The 19,494-nt window shown below is 54.6% G+C and overlaps 1 protein-coding gene across 3 annotated transcripts in view; it reads right to left on the minus strand.

Annotated features, from left to right (window-relative positions):
- Positions 1 to 4,462: 4,462 nt before the first annotated feature.
- The window catches only part of ANGPT4 (angiopoietin 4), a 52,726-nt gene continuing 37,694 nt past the window's right edge, over positions 4,463 to 19,494 (minus strand). For 2 of the 3 annotated variants that reach the window (XM_075563860.1, XM_075563859.1), the window contains 5 exons: positions 15,986 to 16,101; positions 13,335 to 13,436; positions 11,410 to 11,576; positions 6,252 to 6,382; positions 4,463 to 5,299 (listed from right to left, as the gene is read on the minus strand). In XM_075563860.1, the coding sequence (XP_075419975.1) occupies positions 5,139 to 5,299; positions 6,252 to 6,382; positions 11,410 to 11,576; positions 13,335 to 13,436; positions 15,986 to 16,101 (677 nt within the window). In that variant the 3' untranslated portion in view covers positions 4,463 to 5,138. The remainder of the gene's footprint in view (positions 5,300 to 6,251; positions 6,383 to 11,409; positions 11,577 to 13,334; positions 13,437 to 15,985; positions 16,102 to 19,494) is intronic. The other variant, XM_075563861.1, reaches the window with a different exon arrangement.

Below are 19,494 nucleotides of genomic sequence, written 5' to 3' on the forward strand. Positions count from 1 at the left end.
AAGTCAGAATTGAGTTGCTGACTGGTTTTGGTTTTCTGGATGGGCCTGGGTGGTGGAGGTAGGAAGCTGCATCTGCTCTGGTGGCTGAGTCAGCAGGATTCGGGGATGTCCTTTGTGTGGGCTGTGAGGGAAACAGGAAGGAGAAGGCTGGTGGCTGATGACCTGAGGGCAGTCTACAAGGCCTGAGAGAGACTCCCAAACTGACAGCCAGCCAGAAAACTGGGGTCTCAGCCTGACCCCTTGAGAAGCTGAATTCTGTCCACCCTGAAGGAGCTTGGCAGAGGGCCTTGACGTCTAGAGGAGACTGAAGTCCAGCCAGCACCTCTTTGTACCTGGGGAAACTGAGACCCACAGAAGGGAGGGGCTTTAGTTAAGGCACACAGCAGGTTCAGGACAGACCCAGTCCTGGGAGGGGGGGCTGTTCCAGGGCTGAGAAGCTTGTGTCTAGTAGCAGGGCCTGTTTCCCTGGTGAACCCCGGCTTGTTAGCACCTCACCAAAATCCTTTCTCACACTTTGTCACCTTGGCAGCAATATTGGCATCCTGGTTGAGGACTGGGTAAACTGAGGCCCTCTATGGGATTTTTCCAAGGATCCCATCCCAGATTCACAGCCAAGCCGGAATCTGAGCCAGTTCTGAGCCAAGCCATGTGCTCTTTGCTGCAAATCAGTATTTCCCGTGCTGGTATCTCAGGAGGTACTGGGGGAGTGTTAATGAGGATCCCGAAGAATGTAAAGAGTGCGTGTGGGTGTGCGTGAAGCACGTGTGTACAGAGGCAACCTGCCCGTGCCCGCCCACTCCACACCTGACTGCCAGCTGAGACTGCTCTTGGGGTGGAGAGCATCTTCACCTCTCTAGGGTCCTAGGGGCTGAAAGGCTGTGGGAAGAAGGGGCCAAATAGGGATGGGAGGGGCTTATGCAAAGAGGGATCTGAGGGCCTAGTGTGTGAGGGGGAGGGGCAGGGAAAAAAAGAGGCAACAGTTGTCATGGTGAACCCTTCCCCCTCCTCTCAGGGACTTCTGTGGACTTCGACCATAGTCCCTAGGCCAGACTGCCTGTCCACCCCTACTGACTGCCTCCCTGAACTCAGGGGGCTTGGGGTCTAGAGGGGCCTGTGCCTAAAAGGGGCCCACCTTCTCTGCTCTGCTCCCCAGCTGTGTCTCTCTGTGCATCTTTGCAAAAAGTGCCAGCAATTCTGATCAATGGTTGCTTTCTTCCCCACAGTTAAGTGATATAAATGAAAAAACAAAACAAAACATAAAAACAACCACAGATTCATTTTTGTGGTCATCCTGTCTTAAGCCTCATGCCTGTGCCATACTGGGCTAATTACTACGGCTCTGTGCTGTGTTTTCTAATGCCCCAAACTGAACTCACTGCCACTGAATCGGTGCCAACTCTCAGTGACTCTGTATGACCGAGCAGAGCAGCCCCTGTGAGTTTCTGGGACTCTAACTCTTCATGGGAGGAGGAGGCCCCCTCTCTCTCCCAGGAGCAGCAGGTGGTTTTGAACTGCTGTCCTCAAGGTTAGCTCCACGAGTAACCACCTCGCCACCAGTGCAGATCCCTAGAGATGAGTATCACGGTGTCCAAGGTAAAGGCACGAGCCACATGTGGTCAGTTCGTGCCAAAGGCCTCCCCGAATGGCTTTCTTTTGGCTTATGTGGTGTTTGTGTATTTGCTTATTTTTATTTGTGTATTGATAGACCTTTCCCTGCCTTCTTCTCCTAAGTACCTTTCCCAAACCAGAGGAAAATAATAAAGGCTTCTCTCAGCTGAAAACTTGCCCAGAAACCTTTGGGATCCATTCACTCCTGTAGACTCCCAAGTTTCATCAATGACAAGTGACCAAGAAGCAGGAGATAAAGTGAAAAGATGGCAGAACTGCCTACCAGCCAATGTCTGTCCAGCTCCAGACTTACCTGGGGGAAGAAATAAAACTCTATCTTATTTAACCCACTGAGTTTTGGGTTCTTTATGTTACGCCCACTTAGCCTGTTCCCTAACTCACTGGATGACCTCAGGCAAGGATCTTCACTCCCTTGAGCCTCAGTCTCCACATCTGTAAAATGGGAGTCAACACAAAACCCAGGCTGAGTCATTGAGATGGTGCCTGTAAAGCTAGCCTCGAAGGGGCACTCAGTCAGGGGTTGTTCTTGCCACCCAACCCTTGCTCCCCCCCCCGCCCCGAGAGTCCCCAGGTAGGAGACACTCCTAAGTCCTCATTTCATCCAAGGACAGAGGCCCCGCTTTCTCTTCATCTTTGGGGCGCCCTCAGCAGCATTTGAGGCAGGTTGACACAGGGTCCCGAGGGTGTTCAGACAGAAGCGATTCTTGTCCTGCATGTCGGGGATCGGGACACGGAGGTCTCAAGGGGATGGAATTGGTCTCAGCTCCATGGTGAGTCGGGTAGACCAGTGGCTGAGCCCCTATGTCATCCACCCCCCCGTCCCCTCGGGCTTCCCCTGCCCTCGGCTAGATGGAGTGGCGGTGCTCTGAGGCAGGCACTGAGATGGGTGTACAGATATGTTCCCCACCCTTCTCCTTGTGCTCTGCCTCATAAGCTTCCTGTAGATCCTCAGATAAGCCAACCTTGTGACCACCCAGGCCCTTTTTCACTTGCTGGAGCTGACTGCATAAGCGGGAAGGAGAACCTTACTCATCGCCCAAGTCTCATTCCTATGGGGCTGAGAGATGTTTTGGGACTCAGCCTATCTCTATTATACCGCACCACTCCATATATGCTCACTTCGTGGGCCCCGTGGGTCACCTCAAGGGGCCACGCCAACATGTCCACTTGCCGATTCCAATCACCTTCTCATCCAGGAGAGGCTTTCTGCGGGCGGGCATCAGTGTGTCCAGCTCTGATGTACCCTTTAAATTCCCAGAGTGGTCCCATAAGTCTTTGCCTCACGTGGGTGCCCCTTTAACAGCCCAGTGTTTCAATGTCCATTTGTCTGACCTGGCTAATCTTCCATGGCTGTTTACTTGGCCATCTCTGTCTTGCCTCTCGGGCCTCAGTTGACCATCACTTCTTCACAGAGCCCTTCCTTTACCACTACACCAGAGTCGGGCCCTCTGTCATTCTTATTCCTTTGCAGTATTTAGATTCGTTTTAGTTTGATTTCTGCCGGCCTCTCTCTGGCCTGTTAAGCTCTGTGAGTAAGGACTGTGGGCATGTGTTTTGTCCACTGCTCAGTCCCCATCACCAGGCTAGGTCTTTGCCCAGCCAAGTCCTTGATACACGCTTGCTAAGTGAGTGAATAAGTGGGTGAGTGAATGAGCGAACACACATCAAAGTCTCACGACTCCCTTGTGAACCTGAGCCCAGTTTCCACATTTTGCAGGTAAGAAGAGGGGAGCTTGGAGCGGTCACACAGGTAGAGCAGGAATGGCTCAGGTGTTGAAGACCTTTCGACTTCCCTGCCCTTGGGACACAGCAGGACCTGAGCTGCACCTCTCACTTGCAACAAAGGCGAGACAACGGAATCCATAGTGCACGCTCCGAAGGGCTGATCCATCAAAGGATGCTGGAGTTGCCAAGGTAACGTCGTTTGCCTCCCAAAGCAGGTTTCATTGGTGCGGATGAAGGCCTATACAGATACCAACGGAGAAAAACCTGGGAGAAGGGGCCACACCTCCCAGCCGGCCTGTCACTGACCACTCCTCTCAAAAGGCCTCCCTTCCACCTTACGTGTGGCTGCCCATCTATGGGTATGCACGAGAACCCCCTCCCCTGGTGTGGAAATGGCCCTTGTTGGGAATGCGTTGTTTCTCTGTGGAGGTCTCAGGAACAATGCTTCTGCTTATCTGGCTCCAGGGTGGGGTGTGTGTTTGTGTCACAAGCTGGTCTTCAGAGACCTGCAGCTCCTTCAGGCCTGGGCATCGGGAGGTGGGAGCACTGGGCCTTCATTTCTGGGGCAGATGTCAAGAGGCCCTGGGAGAACTCGGGAGGAGTGAGGCCGCTCAGAAATGCAAGATGCTGGGGTCTGATGCCTGTGCCACATTGGACATGCCCTCCACTCTATGCCCCATGGCATCAGCTCTGCCTAGGGAGTTAGTCTGATGTGGAGAGAGGTCCACTATTCTGCCCAGGCATCTGGCACCACAGGTACCCAGAAGCCAGTTCCTGAGAGCTGTGGTCCCTAGGGGGTAAGGACGCAACACCACACCCGCCAAACTCCTGCCCACCCCACCTGCTCTGGTCCCTGCTGTCACCCAGCCCTTCCTCTGTAGCGGTGGAGAGTTGACATCAGACATCACTGTCAGGAGGACTTCTGACTTGGGGTTCCCCTTGGTGACAGGAGAGGGGAAGTCTTTCCAAGGACATCTGGCCCATCAGGACCCGTTTTCAGATCCTCACGTTTGGGGAAAGTGGCCCACTTAGCCCCTCGGCCCTAGGTGGACAGTCGAGAGGCGCGCACCACTCCTTGAAAGGCTCGGACAAATCCCATCGCTAAGAATGCTTGTTCACTTGGCTTTAATGGGCTGTTTTCCTCTCTCATGACCACAGATCTTGTTTGGACATGGGGGCGGGGCTTAGCGCGATGCCCTTGTCTCCCCTGTGGGACACTCAGGGATGCTGGAAGCTCTCTCCCCCCAGATCTTATGACGCATCCTCCCCCCCTCCCCACACATACACCTGCCCAAGACCAGGTCTGAGCTCTAGATGTTGGGCCCTGGGACAGTGTGGGGCTGGGGGAGGGGGAAAGCCTTATGTTGGTGCAGGAGGAGTGGTAGTGCATGCATGAAGGCCTCCAGCCTTGAGCAGGAAGTCCAAGGGCATCTTAAAGCCAGGAGAGTTCACTGCAGACTGGAAGGGCTCCCCGGCGACTCTAGGGACAGAATCTGGTAGCTTCTCGCCTGCCACAGACACCCCGCCATTAGTCATGCATCCGGAGGAGCGGCAGCGCAGTCTGTTCTGAGCTCATTCCGGGTGCGTGGTCCTCACTCGGGCGGGAGGTGCAGGGCGCGTGGCACCAGAGGGGCAGGGACCCACAGACTCCTCGGAGAGGCTGCTAGGTGCGTCCTCCGTCCTTCTGGGCAAGAAGGGCTGGCTCAGGAGGCCCCGTGTGTCCAGGACAAGGCCCTGGCGCTGTGTCCAGGATCTGGGTCCAGGCCCGGCTGCCAGTTGCCGGCTTAGACGTCCAAGGGCCGCACCATCATGCGCGTGGCTCGCAGCGAGTAGCTGGGGCCCCGGAAGTAGTGCCAGCGGATCCCGTTGAGCTTGCGCACGTTGTGGCGGGCGGGGTAGTAGATGCCGTTGAGGTTGGAAAGGCCGCAGGCATCAAACCACCAGCCTGGGGAGAGAAGAAGGAAATGGGCATGAGGGGGCTGGGGTGGGGGGCAGCCAATCCCTCCAGCTCAGACCTCCTCAGGGTGGTTACCTCTCTTCCGAGAATCCAGTGGGCTGAGCAAGAGCTGGAGTGGGAGCAGATGGTGGGGGCGGGAGAGGGCTGGGCTCCAGCTGCCCTTCCAGTGCCCTCTGCCCCTCCTCATCTTCTCACCACCCTTACCCCTCCTCCCCCCAACTTCCCTCCCTCCCCTGCTCCCTAACTGGTCTTTGCCACACTCTCCCCATTGGCTTCTGATGGGCTCTGTGGGTCTCAGTCTCTCCCACACTGGGTTAATCCTGCTCTACTAGCCCCTGGGCTTGTACCCATTTCTCTCTCTCTCTGGAATAGGCCCTGTCTCTCCCGCTGTGCTGTGGGTCTCTGTTGCCCTGCCTCCTGGTCTGTCTTGCCTTCTCCCCTTGCCCTGGGTCCTCTAACTCCATGCAGTGAGTGCCCTGTCTCCTCACAAAGGCTTGGTGTGGTCCTGCTTGTCACCAGTCCCTGCGTTTCCTCCCTCTCTTCTATGCTTACTCTCTGCCCCCTCATCTGCCACTCCCAGATCTCTGCTCCATCTCATCCCCAAACACTGTCTAGGGCAGAGTTGGTGGGGGGCTGCCCTCCTCCATCCTGGCTCATGGAGTCAGGAGAATCTCCAGCCTGGGGCCCATCAGGCAATGCGCCTCCCTGGCGTCACTGCTGAGAGCCCCCTCCCTCCCCATGTTCCTGGAGACTGGTCTCCGAGGGAAACCAGGGTACCTGCGTTAGGGGGAGGTGATAACTCAGAGGGGTTCTCAAGGACCTGGTGGGCGGGAGAGGTGAGCCTGCACCCACTTCGGGATGGCACAGGGGTCTGGGAAAGGATGGAGGCTCCCACCCCCGGGGCAAGCCTGTGGGTGGACCGGGCTCCCCCTTCACTCACCCCCAGACAGCATCTGGGCACATTTGCAGAGGCAGTTGTCATTGTCAGAGTCTCGGGTGCTGAAGTTGGTGCCCTGCAGGACCAGGCTGCTCTGGCGCCCTGCGGAACCGCTGTACCCGTTCAGGGAAAGCCTGGGGCCACCAAGGGGGGGCCGTGGGAGAGGGGCCAGTCAGGTCAGGGCCCTGCCTGGGTGCTGACGACGGGCCCTCACCTGGACGCTTTCTCCTAGTCCGCCCCCAGCATCCCTCTTCCTTGGAGGGTCGCCCTCCCTGGGCCCCCCTGCCCCCGGGTGTCACCCAGGAACATAGCATCTCCTGTGTGCCAGGCCTCCCTTCCCGCCCATCTCCCCATCTCCTTCTTGGAGACCGCACTGCTGAGGTCACATCATGATGATGCTGGCATTTGTCTGTGTGTGCCAGGCCTGAGCCCTCTGAGCACTATTGTCTTTGTGCTGAATCCTTTCTCTGGGGTCTGAGTGAGTGGAGTCCATGCCCAGACGGGCTCTCTGAACTCCAGCTTCTTCACCTGCTCATGTGGTCATGCTGGGAACAGCGGGGACCTGGCATGCTCACTGTGACCGGTGGGGTACAGTGTGCCCGCACATGCCGTGCTCAGCATGTCCAGCACATGACATTAGGCACACTGCTGGCAAGGCAGGCTTCTGCTGAATTGAGCGAGCAGAAGGGTGGAAGTGTGTGGGAAGAGGTGGGCTGTTCCGGTAGTCAAGGTGGGAGCTGATTTGGGAGCTGTTAGAAGGTTCCTGGTAGGGGGTGGGGTGGATGCCAGCTGTGGCCAGGGCATCTCTGGGAAGTGTGTTTTTGGCTCAGCACCTTGGACATGGGATCCAGAAGCTATCAGGGGCCTGCCAGTGCGGCCTGGAGAAGTCCCCACCCCCCACCCATGGGCTCTGTCTGTGGAGGGCCAGGGCATGGCTTTGGGGCCAGAGCCCTGCTGGTACTCTGTGATGTGGCCTCTGTGCTCAGACACCTGGTGCTGCAGACCCCTCCTCAAAGGGGTGCACTTGCCAGGACTCGCCCACCTGCTCATGTGGCCCAGCTCTTCTCCTTGAGGGCTCAGCTGTAGTTGGTTCAAGGTCAGCTCAAGCTGAGGTTTGAGGTCATGGTTGATTTGGAGTTCGTGGTGTCAGTTTGACCTGGCAGGGTCACTCTGCCAGCACTGGCCTCTCTGTGGTCCCCAAGTCCTCTCCTCTCCTTTCTGGGCCCAAATGGGAACTTGTGACTCCTGGGGAAGCTCAGTTCATGGGCCAGGAGACCCCCACTTGACCTATTGTCAGATGCGTTTTTGATGTTTTCTGGGCAAGGTCCAAGGAACCTCCAGCCCATGGGTCTCTTGGGGACCTGGAGTCAGACATGCAGGTAGGTTTCCCACATGTCTGTGGATCTGCAGTTTTCCCAAGGTTCTGTAGTTCCAAGTATTTGGACAGGACGCCTTGGGCCTGAGAGTGCACAGGTGTGGCAGGATCGAGTCTGCCCTAGAGTACATGCCTGGGGTCCCAGGGTACACGCCTTGTCTGCCTGGGATTATGTGTGTGTTATCATTGTTCTCTGTGGTAGGCTTGCTCCAGCACCTGGGTGTGCCTGGTGTGGTATGTGCTGGTTTGTGCAGTGGTGCACTTGTGTGTCCATGGGCCCTGGGGCCTGTGTAGCCTGTGTACCGACCCTGGGGGTCTGGGCACCCCCATAGGTGCAGGCATGCCTGCGTGTGTCTCATTGTGCCTGTGGGTGGCACGCTGGGAGACATGCCCATGGTGTCCGTATGTGCCCATGTTGACGTCTGTGCTTCCCTCCTCCTTGTCCGTCTGCATGGACACATGGGAAACCCTTCCACTCGGACCTGCAGCCCCAGCCACTGACTGCCCACATTGCCCACCTCTGGGCTTCCTGAGGGGATCCTCCCAGCTTCCCATGGCACACCCTGTGGGGTGGGGCTCAGTCAGGCTCTCCTCTGGCAGTGTCCAGCTGCCCTAGCGCAGTTCTGAGGTCTCTGTGGCCCCACTGGCTATGATCTCTCCCTGTCCCATTTTCACCAGGTCCCTTCTGACTGCACTTCCCTTCCAAACCACTTTGCTTAGAGAATGCCCATTCATGGCAGGCATCTTCCTCCAGGGACAGCCCCCCACCCCCACCCCACCCCCGATTGAATAAGTGTCTCTTCTGGCTCTGGTACCTCCTCCGTCACGGGATGTGGGGAGGGCAGCGGACCTGGGAATGCTTTGTGGGCACGCCCATCCCCAGACATAGTCCACACTGGACTATGGACCATTTAGGGGAGGGGAGTGAATCCTTGGTCTGACTCTTCCCCAGTGGTCTCCAGCATTATCCTATGCTTCCGGCACTGGGTGAATGCTCAGTCAGCCCTTAACAGGACCCAGGGCTCTGTGGAGGGTCTTGTGAGGCCTGGCCTGAGAGTCTGGAGCTGTGGACAGGGACATACGTCCCCACAGTTCAGGAAGGAAGTCAGAGAGCACATTGAATTTCCGCAGGACATGATGGAAACAAGTTCCAGAGGTAACACGGTTCTATGTGTGTGTGCGTGTACGTGTGTGTGCGTGCGTGTGTGTGTGTTGGGGGCCGGGGGAAGGAGGGATGGTGGGGATGGGCACTCAAAGTGTTTGTGGGAAAATGGAATTAAGAGGTCATGGGGTCCCATGAACTTTTGGAAGCCCCTTATACAGAGAGCCCTAGTGATGCTGTGTCTAAGTGCTTGGCAGAGAATTTAGAGGCGATTGGTTCGAATTCACCTCTGAGAGACATGGGAAACCGTCTGCTCCCATCAAGGCGAAGGCCTCCGGAGCCCATGGGGTGGCTCCACGCTGTCTTATAGGGTCGCTCTGAGGTTCCCTTTGGCTGTGGGTTTATTTTGTGGGGGAGGGTACATGTCTGCTCGATGGACGTCAAGGACACAGAAGAGTGCAGAAATATATTTGTCTTTGATTATATTGATGGTGTTGCTCCAGTAAGTATCTATCCCTCAGTTCTGTGCTATCTCAATAATGACCCAGACACAATATTTTGCAGCCCAGGGGTTAAGGAACTTGTCTAAGGTCACAACGCAGTGAATGGTGGCCTTGGGACTGCTGTGCAGTCAGTTGACTCGGACCTGTGTTCTTCAGTTCAAGCGACTTTCTTTTTGCTTAAGGAAAAATTGCAGACCCTGGAGTTGGGGCCCTGGAAATTTCTGCCCAAGAACTGACTTAGGGACAAGAGACAAAGTACTCCCATGTGCTTACCATGACCCATGGAAATAACAGGGACCAAGATGGGCCTGGTTCTTACTGACCACTAGGGGCATCATGGCTTCCTTAGGGATGGCAAAGATAGTATTATTTGTTGAGAGTCTACTGGGTCGCATCCCCTCTGCATTTATGTACACTAGTTCACTCAGGTGAGGATATTTACTGCTAAATAAGATAGGCACGTCTAGGACACCCATCTTGCAGATGAGAAGGGGAAGAGACATGTTCAGGGTCACTGTGGTAGTTACATCATCTGGTGTCAACTTGAGACAATGAAGAAATGAAGGGGTGGAGTTTATCCTGTCAATTGGGTCGCAGCTTGAAGACTAGTATCAACATTTAGGGTGATATTGGGATTATGAACTTGATCTGGACTAGGCTGGGACATTTTCTTAATGTTCAATTGCTCTTTGATATAAAGTTCTCTCACACACATGTGAGTCTCCCTGTATTTGTTTCTCTAGTCTCCCCAGACAAACCCAGTCACTCAGGGAGATAGGAACAGAGCCAGGAATTAAAACTGGGCTTTTGTGGCCGGTGGCTTATTGGTTGGCTGTGTTTACTCATTGGCTGGCTGTGCAAAGAGGAATCTGGGTCAACCCTTATATTAGGTTCAGCTTGGCCTTGCATGGTAAGGATGACATCATAAATTAGGGAGAGCCCTATCAGAAGGTGGGTCAGAACCAAGGGCATTTAACAAAGGATGGGGTTGGGGGTCACATCACTGAGAAGTCCCCAGAAATGTAATTAGGCACACAGTGCAGAGGTCAGAGAGTCCCCTGGAGATTCAGGGGTGTCCAGCAGGGCAGGGGGATATAGCATCACAGGAAGACCCAGGCAGCAGGGTCCCTGACACATAAGTCTACAACTCCAACTCTGTCTAGGGCCAGGACCAGGCTCATCTTCAAGATGCTTAGGTTTCTCAGAGAAGCAACATCAGGTCGTGGAAAGGCCATGGGTATTGGTGGCAGGGAGACCCAAGCTCTAATCCAGCCTTTACCCTAATTTGTGAGGAGGATTTAAGCTCTGGAGCCTCAGTTTCCACATTATTAAAGTCGACCTTGGGAGAATGAAATAGTGTATGTACCTAAAACACAGTATCCACCGCCATCTAGTCAATCCCAATCATAATGACCCCAGAGGACAGGGCAGACTTGGCCCTATGGATTTCTGAAACTCTTTATGAGAGTGGAAAGCCTCATCATTCTCCTGCAGACCAGCTGGCAGTTTTGCTCTGCCAACCTTGTGGTTAGTAGCCCAATGCCTAACCCCTCCACCACCAGGGAAGAGGTGTTCAGTCACTCCTCATTTCTCTTCCTAAACACACCTCCCTGAGAAGAGGTTGGAAAATCTTGATGGTTTTTACAACATCCCCACTTTCAAGCCCAGCCTGCTGTTGAAGATGAGAAGCTGGAGGCAGGGAGCTATCACCTTGACTTGCCCAAGGTCACAAATTGAGCAAGGTAGAGCCAGGATGAGCCCGGGCTTTCACAACATCCAGGCTAAGGAATGTTTCACCTCCTTGCAGGTAGGGCAGAGATCAGGCTGACCCAGTCACCTCTCCTCTGGGAATCCATTCGTAGGATGGCTGCCTCAGGGTGACTGACCTTGGAAGGCCCATTCCCACTGCCCAGGATGGCGGTGGCGTCAGCGGCATTCTCTCAACCCCACCCAGTGGCCAGGACGTGCTGAGTGCTAAGGAGCCGCCTCCAAATCCCGTGACGTGCGCCCAAATAGGGGACAGATGGTAGGAATGGGAGACGCCCAGGGACTGACCTTTGGTGCAGACTGTGTAGCTGCTGGCTCTGGAATGCCAGCCCGCCCGCCAACCCACCAGGCAGCCTGCCCGCCCATGGCCTCCTCCTGCCCGTGGCCTCCTTCTGCCCTGGGCCCCCAGCCCACCTGTACAGCTGACCCTCGCTGCCCAGCTGAAAATGCTCGTACTGGGCGTAGGCCTCGTTGCCTTCCCAGTCTCGCAGCTCCACGCGCAGAGAGTAGGCTGCCCCGCTGGTGAGCTGGTGCACCAGCTCATTGCCCAGCCAGTGTTCCCCAGCGGGGTCGCCGAAGCCCTGCAAGGAGGGGGTAGAGGGTGAGGAGGGCTGAGGTCTGGGGAGGGAAGCAGGCTACGCCCCCGGCTGCAGAGCTGGGCTGCACCAGGCTTTGGGACCATTTGTCCCAAACCTCACTGCCTATTGATCCAGTTCATAAGTACAGTGTGGGTGGGCCTGGGGGTGGAGGTGGGGGTTGGGGTTTCCCCGAATTGTAGAGGAAAAAGACTAAGGCTTTTGTCAATGTAAAGGCCTGTTACAAATAATTGAAATCACATTTCTGTAAAGTCAAGAACAGGCAGAGTTCATCCATGATGCTAGCAGTCAGCACAGTGATTATCATTGAGGGGGTGTTGACTGAGAGGGGCCCAAGGCCCCACCCTTCAACCCCCGGCATACTGGCAGTGCTGCGTGGCCACCCCTAGGCAGAGGACACATGGGGAGCACGTAGGTGGAAATCGGAACCTGGAAGTTGTGCTTGGAACTGCATGTATGTAAGTCTCAGGACAAAGACAAAAATCAGCTATGTAAGCAGTAGCGAAGACTTTTTTTTGTCCAGCGTCAGGGCATTAAATAGTTCATCAACCAAAAAACATAAAGCAAAGAGGGCTGTGAGTGTCCATTGGAGATGCCAGTGCCCCAGGACAATGGGAAATCAAACAAACCACCCCCTCCAAAAAAATAAACAAAATCAAAACCATTGCTGTGAATTGATTCAAAGTCACAGTGACCCTGCAGGACAGAGAACTGTCCTATAGGGCTTCCAAGACTGTCCATCTTTGCAGAAGCCGATGGTCACTATCTTTCCCCCTCAGAGCCGCTGGTGGGTTCGAACTGCTGACCTTTCCATTGGTAGCTGAACACTTTAACCACTGTGGCCCCCAATGAAATAACCAAAACCAAACTCACTGCCATTGGGTGGACACTGACTCAGAGCGACCCTATTGGTCAGGATAGAACTGCCCCTGTGGGTTTCAGAGACTGTGACTCTTTACTGGAGTAGAAAGCCAAACCTTTCTTCCACAGAGCGGCTGGTGGCTTTGAACTGCTGACCTTTCAGTTTGCATTCCCATGCATAACTACTCTGCCACCCGGGGCTCCTGAGCCAAGACAGCTCTTCAGCACCAAGGACAGGGCACACCAAAATCCCACTCCCCATCTGGCTGTGCTGCACCGTGGATGAACCTATGGGTCAGCATTCAGCAGGCTTCTGTGTATTTGGGTCTGAGTACCCTGCTTCTTTTAATGACTTCTAAAAACCTAATTGGTTTAAGAACATGCACAGCTTAATTGGGCATTTATGACTTCCATATTTATCAAATAAACAGCATGCAATGCCCAAGTGCGCTTGTGATTCTTTCCTGGCATGCCTTTCTCTTTCTTTTGCTCTGGGAAGCTTAAGATTTTTCAGACAGCTTGCCAAAAAAAAAAAGACGCCTTCTCCAAACTGTTATTAAAAAAGAATTGGAAGACAGCTGGGCACGTGGTGTGGGAGCCAGTGAATCCCTTTTAAAAGCTTCTCTCCCAAAGATGTGGTCCCACGTGTGTACAAAGTCAGGGGCAGCCAGTTAAGCTGTGTGGCCCGGGCAATGTATCTGTAAGTTAAGATTTCCTTCATAAAACCTATGTCAGCACTTTCACAAAGGGGGTCCAGCTTTAGGTGGTGGAGGTGTTGTGGGTCAGTTGGCGGTAGGTAGGCTGACTCTTTCTGGGAGGGGATGAGGGCAAGCCAGTCTCATACCCACAATGAAAGGGGCATCCCCGGGGCGACAGCTTTACCTGTTTGTAGTCCTTCCAGTTCCGCTGGAAGTTCACACTGCCATTCTCCCGGCGTTGGATGAGGGTCCACCTGCCTCCACTGGTCTCCATGTCACAGAACACCTGGAGAGGATTGGGGGGGTGGGGGACAGAGAAAGAGGGAGAGAGAGAGGTGGCAGTGGCAGCCAGCAGCCAGGTGTGGGCTGGCCAAGTGTGACCCCACCGTCGAAGCATCACAGAGTAACAAGTGAGCCCGGTGGTTAATGGGTGTCGGAAAGACCCAGGCTCAATCTCCCCATCCCTGGGCGTCATTTTTCTAAAGAGCCTCCCTTTCCTGGTGGGTTAAATTATGGGGTTCGTACCTGCATCTCTTTGAGCCCTGGTTTCTTGCCTGCAGACTGGGGTTGTTGTTGTTGATATAAAGTTCTCTATTACACACACACACACACACACACACACACACACACGAGACCAGTCATGGAAGTTGTTTGGATGGCCCGTGGCACGCACATGTCACTTAGGAAATGAATGCTTCCCACTTGTTCTTATCACAGGCTGCTGTCAGGATTAAACCAGAGCGGGAAAGAGCGTCACCCACACTGTAGACTGGGGCAATGCCGAGACTGCTGTCATTCTGAGGACAACTATTTCCCGCGCTCCTGCTGTGTGCCAGGCTCTGTTCAAGCACTAGGAGTATAGGTAAAATGATGTTCTTCCCAAAAGTGTACCATTCACCACAAAGAATCTTCCAGTCTAACCTGTGTTCCCATCCTTGTATTTCTGGTCCAGTCAGCTTAGTTCATGCTCAGTTCAGACTTGGGGCCAGACTGGACTGGATGAAGCAGAGGCAAAGCAATCCAGGGGACCCACTTGGTCTGGAGGGCATGGGGGGTGTGAAGGCCATGGTTGGACAGCAGACTATGGAACATGTACATCTGGGCAGTTACAGGGAGAGTTCCCAAGAAGGCATCCCTGGACAACCCCTGGAAGGCTCCCTGGAGGAGGTGGCACTGGAACAAGGCCTTGCATGAAGATGGGCCAACCCGGTAGAGATGAATGGAATGGCATTTCCAGTGGGGACAACAGCAGGCGTGGAGGGTCTGAGAGGGGAAAAAACCTGCTCTGGGAGAGAAAAGGCAAGTGACATCCGTGGTGGGTGGGGTAGGGTGTAGGAGGGGAAACTGAGGCCCAGATGGAGAAAAGATGGACTCCAAGCTCCACAACGAAGCTGAAACTTGAGCCTAGTTCTCTTGTCTCTAGCAGCCTCTTGGTTTCTATCAGGGCCCTGCAACTTGGCTTCATTTACATCTTTCTAAATCCTTCCAATAGTGGAATCCCCTTAATATATATTTTTTACTAAAAGATCATTTTATTGGGGCCTCTTACAGCTCTTATAACAATCCAAACACCAATTGTATCAAGCATATCTGTACATATGTTGCCATCATTATTTTCTAAATATTTACTTTCTATGGAGCCCTTGGTATCAGCTTCTCTTTTCCCTTCCCTCCCCACCCTTGTGACCCCTTGATAAATTATAAATTATTACTTTCATATCTTACACCGACCACTGTCTCCCTTCCCCCATGGTTTCTGTTGTTCATCCCTCTGAGATGATAGTAGTGGTGTGGTTGAGTGTCAATCATTGTGATTGGTTCCCCTTCCTCCCCTCCTCCCTCCACTTTCCCCCTACCTTCCTGGTATTGCTATTCCCACTCCTGCTCCTGGATCCTATATGTCATGAGCTCTTCTCTCTTATCTGTACCTGTGCACATGCTCCAGTCTAGCCTGCAGTGAAAGGCAGGACTGGGAATTTCCTTAATTTCACATGGCACATTTACTTAAAAATAAAAAGGATGACTTTTTCATTATTCCTTAAATATTTAAATAAAATATATCCTAAAAGAAAATTCTACCGGTACCATAAATGAGAAATCGAGCAGTAGTTGCCAGTATTTAGAGGAATATAAAAATAAATAGAGTGAAATGCAAACAATGTAATGCAATTTGAGCTGGAAATTGTTGCGCCCTAGGTGGGACCCCTCTTGTTAAAGGGGAATTCAGCCGGTGTGTGGGGTGGACTTGAGGGAGGCCAGTCACTCCCCTGATGTAATTAGGGGGGTTGGGAGAAAACTGGAAGGGGGCTTATGGAAAGGGGAAGACTGGGTAGTTGATCCCCATACTTTTTTGCTCCTGGGCCTGGACCCCCAAGACCTCCCTGATGACCCACCACAAGCTGCCCCCCCCCCCCCGTCTCGTAACTGGACTTTGAATCTCAGGGCACCCTTGGGAGTGAGTCATTCAAAAGGGTGGTGCTGCTATCAGCCCTGTTCCCTAATTTCCCATAGGGAGCTGAACGCCCTGCTCCGTGTGGGATGATGAGTATGTGGGAACCAGAAAGAGCCTTCCAGGGTCTATTCATTAGGCCCGCCAGCACCACGCTCACCGACACAGAACACATTTCACTGAAACATGAAGAGAGGGATGAACTTCTACCGCTGGGGCACGAGCTCACCCCTGCCTGCTGGGGACCCCAGAAAGCAGGGCCGCCTCCACCTTCTCTGGGACCTCAGGGCGGGGCGATGCCTGCAGCCGATGGGGGTGGGAGTCTGTCTGGAGTGCCCTGGCCTCAGCACCCTCTCATGGCCTCAGCCCCCAGGCAGCCCCCTAACCTTCCTGGGTTCCATCATGTTGGCCACGTGAATGGTGTAGACGCCACTGGCATTGGCCCCGAAGCGCTGGATCTCTGCACAGTCCTGGAACTCCTGCTCCCCTGCCTTCATGGAGGCTGCCACGGGACAAAGCAAAGGGCAGTTGAGGATGGAGCGAAGGATGAAGGCCAGGAGGGTTCCCCAGCCTGCTCTGGGCCAGGATCTAGGCTGGGAGGTAGTGGGGACAAGAGAGGAATCTGACTGGAGCAGGCTTCCTGGACTAGGTGGCCCTGGCCTGGGACCTGGGCCATGAGCAGCCCCTGGCCAGCTGGAGAAGGGGCGGGTGTTCCAGGCAGAGGGCAAAGCAGGTATATGCAGAAGCTCCACATTGGGCAAGTCCTGGTGCTTACGAGGGAGTAGGGCGCGGGGAGAGGAGCTGAGGCTGAGGTTGGGGAGGGGAGCAGATGTACATACACCGTGAGAGCAAGCTGAGGCCAGAGAGAACTCAGATTGTTTGATGACCCCAAAAGAGGTAGAAAGAGACTGACACAGAGAGGGAGAGGAGTGGGGAGAAGAGGGGTGAGGCCGAGAGCTTTCAAGAGGGGTCAGGCTCCAATGCCAAGGGCCACCTGTCTTGAGGAAGATCACTCTGGCCAGAGCGTGGAGTGGGCACCGGAGGAGATGAGACTCAAAGTGGGGCCAGCAAGGAGGAGGCTGCTAGAGTGTTCTGGGGGAGGGCCATGGGGCCTGAATACACGTGAATACGTTCCCACTTCACAGATGAGGAAACTGAGGCTCCAGAGTGAGCTGACTAGCCCAATGGCAGCCAGTCAAGTGGGACAGGGCCCTCTTTCTCTCCAGATCTCATGGGAAACTGGGCCTTGGGGCTCCCTAAATTGGGAGGTCTTGGCGCTCCCCTCCTCAGCAACCCTGCAGTTCTGGAAGTGTGCCTCTCATTCCACCATTCCTGGAGCCAAACACATGGTGTCCGGGTGCCAGACTCCTGGTGTGCTGCACTGACTTCTCAGGTCAGTGGTTTGAACCCACTAGCCGCTCTTCGAGAGAAAGAGGAGGCTTTCTGCACTCAGAAAGACTAACCACCTCAGGAACCCACAGAGGCAGCTCTACCCTGTCCTGTTGGGTCACGGTGAGTCAGGAGCAACTCGATGGCAACGGGGTGGGGAGGGGAGGGGGGCTGAACATAGGCCTCCAAGGGCCTGTCCTCCTTTCTAGGTGAGATCAGAAGAGGGTTAATTTGAGGACTGACACCCAGGGGCCTCCAGACCTGGCCTGAAAAAAGTGACTGTGAACAAAGCACAGGGCTTGGAAGTTCCCTCTAGGGCTCTGACTGGAGCGCTGGGCTGGTTTCTATCAGAATTCGATCTCTCTAGGCAGGTGTGCATCCAAGATGGGGTGAAAGAGCCAGATGGGTAGGCATCGCCACATTGAGGAGCCAGGAGGCTATCAGGGGGCACCACTTCCTATTCTGACCTGGGTCCTGGGTCTGAGAGTGGAACAGGACCCCCCCGCCCCCCCAGGAAGGAGCCTGTTGTTCTCATTTTAAGAATTAGCTTCCTGAGGCCCCATCCCTATACAAACATTTCCCAAGGAGGTGTCTCCTCTAGCCCTTACTACCAGCTCCACACAGTTCATGGGAAACAGCAGTCCAGTCATGTACTGGGATGGGGCCTGCTCTGAGGTGAGCAGGGGTGGGTGGGCCCGGGGGGCACGCAGCAGAGCTGGGCCTTGGCCTAAGGCCCTCACCACCCTTCTAAGGCTCAGTCCACTGTTTTTCCTCCCTTCCACACCCAAACCAAACTCACTGCCAGGGAGCCCATTCCAACCCGAGGCAAACCCATAGGCCAGAGGAGAGCTGCCTCTGTGGATCGCCGAGGCTGTACATCTCCACTGGAAATGACACCTTCATTTTTCTCCCTGAGTGCGGCCGGTGGGTTTGATGGACACCACTGGGGCTCCTTAATGGATTTTCCATAAATTGGGAAGGGCGCTCACATCCTGCTAAACTTGAAAGGGGTTGGTTTCTGCACCCATCTCTGTCCACCCTGCTGCTGTGTCTCTCCTTCACTTTCTCCATTTAGACAACGGGGGAGAAGCAGACTCGCTAGTGTCCTCTGATGACAGCAAGGTACAAGGACAGGGCACTTGGGCACAGCAGGTCCCAAGAGGAGGTACCAGACATAGCTTCCCAGGCAGTCTGGTGGGCAGATAGATAGATTCAGTTACAGCTGGAGATGGGGCTGGTGGTGAGCCTGCGGGGTGGGTGGAGTGCTGGGTCCTGGCCTGCTGCCTGGGGCTGAATGACAGACACCACGTGTGGGATTCTTCTAGGCGGCCTCTGCCAGGGCTTTGCACACGCTGGTATTGGGTTCGGGTCATTCTACGTTACATGGTGTGGTTTGGAAGCCATTCATATTCAGATCAGTCCTGACTCCCTTGGTCTTCAAACTCCTACCCAGCAGGGCCGCAGGGGCCCACGTGGGGTCCTTACCCCAGACTCCAGCCAGTACTGTCTGTTTCCTTTGACCTTAAAGCATTTCTGGCCTCCCCTATGGAGAGCCAGCAGCAGTAGGACCCCCCCCCCCCAGTCCCTCTGTCTCACACAAGTCATCCCCCACTTTGGTTCCAAATGGAATTTCCTAAACCCTAATCTCATCCTCTTCAAACCCCCCCTCCCCAAGGCTCCCCACAGCCCTGCCATTGAAGTCCTCTCTTCTCCTAAGCACAGCCTTATAAGCTTTCCCTGGTCTGGAAACCTCACTCAGTAGGCACCCAACAAACCTGCAGTCCTTCACCTTCTCCAAGATCCGCAGACCCCACTATCTTTTGCAAGACAGGGAACTGTGGCAATCCTGTTACGGCTGCCCCCCAGTCCCCGGCCTCTGGCCTGGCACCCAGTGGGCGTTCAACAAATGTTCCACGATGTAATCACTGAAGCTGGACCCAGGAGCGTCTAGCCCCTCCATCCTAAGCGAGTCCCACCCGAAAGAGTCAATGTGAACCTGGGAGCTGACCCAGGCCTGGGCCTCGCTTTTCAGATGTCAAGGCCTTGGAAGTTTCCACTTGGCTTGGCCCTGGGTGATTAGGGGTAGGGGAGTTAGGGTGAGGGGTCACTTGGAAATCCTTGAGTTCAACCTCCTCACTGTGCAGGGAGAGACCCGAGGCCCAGAGAGAGGGAGGCGTGGACCAAGCAAGGAGGGGGCTGGAGGGGGGCTCCTGGAACCCAAACTTGTCCGTCTGAATTGGTGTGGTCCTTGTTACTGGGCTCTCCCCCAAGGCCACCGCAGAACAGGAGGCAGGAAAGAGAGTCTGGTAGCTCTTGTTGCCACCACTTGTATCATGTATCATGATGGTTTCTTTTTCTATTTTACACAAGGGGAGATTGAAATCAGAGAGAGGTGAAGCTGTTTCTGCAGGGGGGGCCGGCGGTGCTGGGGGGGTTTCCAGGCCCTAGGGGGAACCGAGGGTAAGCAGGGATTCCCATCATCACCTCCCCCACCCACCCAGGGCGT

Source organism: Tenrec ecaudatus, chromosome 12 (assembly GCF_050624435.1).
Source record: "Tenrec ecaudatus isolate mTenEca1 chromosome 12, mTenEca1.hap1, whole genome shotgun sequence".
Lineage (NCBI taxonomy): Eukaryota > Metazoa > Chordata > Mammalia > Afrosoricida > Tenrecidae > Tenrec > Tenrec ecaudatus.